This window comes from Echinops telfairi, unplaced genomic scaffold (genome assembly GCF_000313985.2).
Source record: "Echinops telfairi isolate 266 unplaced genomic scaffold, ASM31398v2 ScPeMD7_5805;HRSCAF=6673, whole genome shotgun sequence".
Lineage (NCBI taxonomy): Eukaryota > Metazoa > Chordata > Mammalia > Afrosoricida > Tenrecidae > Echinops > Echinops telfairi.
The window spans coordinates 938,827-943,758 of NW_022109704.1; the positions used below are offsets into that span (position 1 = coordinate 938,827).

General features: G+C 39.0%; 1 protein-coding gene across 1 annotated transcript in view; it reads left to right on the forward strand.

The window, feature by feature from the left end:
- The window catches only part of TCHH (trichohyalin), a 53,148-nt gene extending 51,702 nt beyond the window's left edge, over positions 1 to 1,446 (forward strand). Inside the window, exon 5 of the mRNA XM_045295634.1 lies at positions 3 to 1,446. Within this exon, the coding sequence (XP_045151569.1) occupies positions 3 to 447 (445 nt within the window). The 3' untranslated portion in view covers positions 448 to 1,446. The remainder of the gene's footprint in view (positions 1 to 2) is intronic.
- The last annotated feature ends 3,486 nt before the right edge of the window (positions 1,447 to 4,932 follow it).

Genomic DNA, 4,932 nt, shown 5'->3' on the forward strand with positions numbered 1-4,932 from the left:
CGCCTGCAGCGTGACAGACAGCTCCGCGAGGAGGAGGTAGAGCTGCGCGCACAGCAGAGAGAGGGAAAGCTTCCAGAGAAAGAGCGGCTGCGCCGGGAGCTCAAGGAGCAGCAGTTGCGCGGTCAGGAGCTGGAGCAACAGCTCCGCCAAGAGCGCGACCGGCAATTCCATGAGGATCGACAGCTCCGCCAGGAAAGGCAGAAAGAACAACTGAGACGTGAAGAACAGGAAGAGCAGATGCGCCGGCAAGAGCGAGATAGGCAGTACCAGTCTGAGGATCGGTTTGTCGCGGATAAGAGGCGTCGCCAGGCACCAGAACTGGTGCAAGAAGAGGAGAGGAAATTCCGGGAGGAAGACCGGGTCAAGCGTCAGTTCGCCAATCCCCCAGTGCGCTCTAGCCCTCTCTATGAGTACATTCAAGAGCAGAGGTCTCAATACCGCCCTTGAGAGATGCTGTCAGTATACTGACATCTGCCAAAGCCTGAAGCAAAGAAAAATAAGAAAAGCTCAGTACCAAAGGATGACTGAAATGTTTCTGGTTGCGGGAAATTCTGTTAGAATGTGTCTGCTAAATCCTTAAGTGCATGTACTCCTTCTGCCTTTTATTCGTTCTTAACTAGCTCTTTCTTGAAGGATGTCTTTCTCTTTGGTGTAAATGTGGTCACTTAAGGAGTTCTGTTTGAGGAACTTGTTAACTTATTGCTTTCCAAAGTAACAAGGATAATGATTTGAGATTCTACGTAACAGGCTATTCTTATTAATGAATGCTCCATTTGTGGAGATTTAGAATTTCAAAATTATATTTTTAAATATTCAAGTTGATTTTTTTCCCATTGGCCTGAATTACATTAGTCTTTACTTCCAATTAGCTTCTCCTCCGTGCTGGCATCATTAGTACACATTATGTAAAGTGCCTTTTTACAACCACCCTTAAATATAGTACACAGAGGAAGTAATTTTGGGAGAAAAACTCCTGTAAACTCAGCCCATAATTGGGAAATATTTATTAGGAATAGGGTTTGCTTAAAGAATGGATTTGTTGTGTTGTGTTTTTCCCCCTAATTCTTAACTGCATGATACTCAAAAATCTCAGGAAGCAAAAGCTATGTGTTTCCCAACCCCAGAACTCAAATATTAAGATGGTGTCTGCTGTAATCTTTAATGTTCACTTTTCTTCTTCCAACTTATGGGTTTGAGAATATTATTACCTTTGTTAGTTTTAGCTGAGAAAGGACCTCAGGATCCTATACACATTTGTCTTTTTCTAGGGCCAGTAGGGGATCACAGAAAGTATGTCGAGAAGAGACAGGAGAGAATGTGTTAACACAGGAACAAGTTCCTAGAAGCCCTTGACAAGACCCATCAGCCCACAATCCTTTATACTGCCTTAGAGACATTCTTGTTGAAATAATTGGACTGTATGAAAAATAAATGATTGGCAAACAATTTCTTTTGTCTGTCTTAACTATGCGTCAAATCATAACTTAAGATTTAATGGTGTGGAAACTGACATTCTCTTTCACTTAGGATATTTTGTTACTGTTATCGATGTTCAAACATTAAAAACAAAAACTCCTGTATTTCCCCCAACCGTATTTCCCTGGTAGGGTTAACCTTATATTACTTACCTCTTCAAACTGCTGGGATTCTCATTCTCTTTCTTTGTATTTTCATTATTGACCCCACACTTTGCGATGACTTTGGGTGGGGCAGGAGGGGGCAATGATTCACTGGCCATGGCAAATGATGATGATCCCAAGGTCATACTCCTTCTGAGTATGCGGTGGCCTCTTGGTCTATGTCCAGTGAACTATATTGGTTAAAAAAATTATCTGAAAGCTCAATTCAACATTATAGAAATTGCAGAGGACCTGTCAGTTAACCCGAGCTGACTCAAGTCAAAAGTATCAAATGAGCAGAACACCCCTGTGCCATCTGGAGTGTTTGGAGACTACATTTACTGGTTACAGCTTGTTAACTAGGAATAAGTCTTAATAAGACCATAATTTCTAATTGTGAGGGATTAAAAGATACCTGGAGTTAATCAACATTTTTAATCAATAGTGGAGGCAAGGAAGCCAAACCAATAGCTGTAGGGTATCATTCTAATTGAATGGTATTTTCGGTATGGCATACCATCCTCCCTCTCACTTTGATGTAATTAGTAGAGCCCACTAGAGGCACCACCTGGAATCTCCCTAACTATCTTGGAACCCATCTTCTTCAAATGATCGCTAATTACAATTCTCTTAAAGTCCATTTTCCCTTCCTTAAGGATATTTATAGACACTCTAGAAGAGTCCCACTGGCTTTCTCCAGAAATCGTTCAAGCATCTTTATAAAAGCCAGCCCCAGGACACTCCTGAAATACACACTCATCAGTTAAGCTGTATTCAACAATAATAATTGTAATAAAAGTCAAAACCCTGTAGAGTTCTTGTAGCCCTTTACAAGATTAGGGAAGAGCCAATTTCCAAAGAAGAAAGTATTCTTTCATCACAATTATAATAACATGTAGTTTAAAAATAAAAATGTGTCAGCCAGCCTGTGCCCTCTGGCTCTTCTTTGAGCCATTCTGGCAGGAGAACTTGGAGGCCAACCTTCCTACTGCTCCATCATGTATGGGCAAGACCTTGAGGCTATTGAGTAACTGGCTGCTTAACTATAAATTGGAAGCTCTATAAACATCACCATGGCAGATGCTGCCTAATGGGGTTCAAAATTCTTCCTTTTGAAAAGCTGATCTCCCTACAAGGTGAGGTCATGCTCCTGAAAAAAACTCCATCTGTATTGTGATGATCTTTGTTCTCCAGTGCTGTTCAAGCAGATCTTGGCTGCCCAAATCTTTATTATTATTATTTTAAATTTGCCTTAATTTCTACAGTGGAGTGAAAAGCATGTTACAATGAATCAGACAATGGGATTTATTCTTTCATTAATTTAACAAATATTTCTATTTTTTTTTTAAATGGAGAAAATTTCATTTGCTAGTCCTTCCCTCAAGGGGAAGACTATTATATGTTAGGGAGGAATACTTTGATCATTTGCTAGGGTATGAACCCTCTTGCCAAGAAATACCTCCTTGAATAATAAATGCCTTCTAAGGAGGATGTGTTTGTGTAACTACAGGCTTAGTTTAGTTGGATGTGGTGTACAAGATTTGCACCAGAACTAAATTGTGTGAGACAGGAGAGTCTGGGCAAAATATAAGGCAATGGCCAAAAGAAAAAGAGGATGTATGGCATTAGCTTCCTGTTGCTGAAATGCCATATTCTAATCCTGGAGGTAGAAGTCTGAAATGGGTCTCATTATGCTAAAATCGGGGCTTCTGCAGGATTTCTTTCCTCTCTGGAGGTCTTGGGGGAGAGTCGATTTCTTTGCCTTTGCCAGGTTCTAGAAGCTATCACAACCCTAGGCTCATAGCTTTCTTAGTTTCCTTCATCTTCAAAGCCAGCAATGGGATAACAAACTCACACTTCTCACTCTGACCTCTTTTCTGCTGCCCTCTTCCATTTATAAGGACTTGTTGATTACACTGAACTTACCCAAATAATATTAAGAGAATTTATCTATCTCTTTTTGGCCCACCCTTTCATCCAAGTTAATGTGTGCCTGCCCTTTGGTTAGTGATTTGACCTCTCCTTTCCCCTTCTACCCATACTCTCAAACTCTCATAAAGATCCTATAGGACAGAGTAGAGTTACCCCCATGAGTGTCCAAGATTTTAGCTCTTTATTGGAGTAGAAAACCTTGCCTTTCTCTCAGAGAGTGGCCGGTGGTTTCGAATTGTTGACCTTGAGGTTATGAACCCAATGTGTAAGCAGGCAAGGCTCCTAAATTTGTCCTCATTTTTCCATTGATCGTCTTTATAGCTTAAGGGTTTGGGTCCATATTGATTTTGTTTTTGTATATGATGTGAGATATGGCTCCTCTTTGATTCCAACAGATGGATATTCAGTTTTGCCAGCACCGTTTATTAAAGAGACTATTTCCTTCTCATTTAATAATTTTTGGTCTTTAGCCAAAGAACAACTACCCATAGGTGGATGGTCAACAAATATTTATTGAACTTCTGCTTTGTGTCAGGCATTATTATAGCCAATGTACTTACAAGACAGGCAATATACTAAACTACACTCACTGGATTCCTATTCTTTCCAGCCTATAGTCTAGTCATTGTGATGTGTTGCTTCATTTTATTATCTCTGTGTCCTTCTGCAAAACGCTTAAGCTTTCAAGGTCTCCATTTTTCATATTTCAGATTATGAAAGTGAAATAGATATAACCATTTTCCCTCTGATTTATGCAGTGATGTTGGTGTCACCAGTTTAGTAACATATGATGCCATCTTACCCCCTGTGATGCCATCTTACCTCCTTCTGTGCCTGATCATACAAAATCCTTAGTAATGTGTATTATAAAATTTAATACTAGAACAATATGTGATGTAGTTGTAAGTTGCTTAAATATAATATTTCTTAGATTAAATAAATACTAACAAAATGGATTTGTAAAATCTCTTTTCATTGAATCACATTATTAGTTTAAAAAATGATTAGTAAGTGAATGGAGAATCCTTTAAATTTTTCCCCTTTTCTTTTAATTATTGCTTCATTCTCAAAAAAGGTATTGATACATGGTTGTTATATATGGTTCTGATATATGATAGGTAGTTCACAAATACTACGTACCAAAATATTTTAGCGAAAACATCAGAAATTTTGACAAAATACTGGCATCGGCCTAGTGGGGTTTGATCAAGCATAATGTAGCCAAGAGGAATTACTGAGAGCCAAATGAAGATCAAACATGATAGTAGGACAGGAAGAAAGTAAAAAAGAGGAAAGTACTAGGAGACAAAAGACATGTATAGAGGTTAAATATAGGCATGGACATATGTAAATATATTTATCTATAACGATGGAGATATTG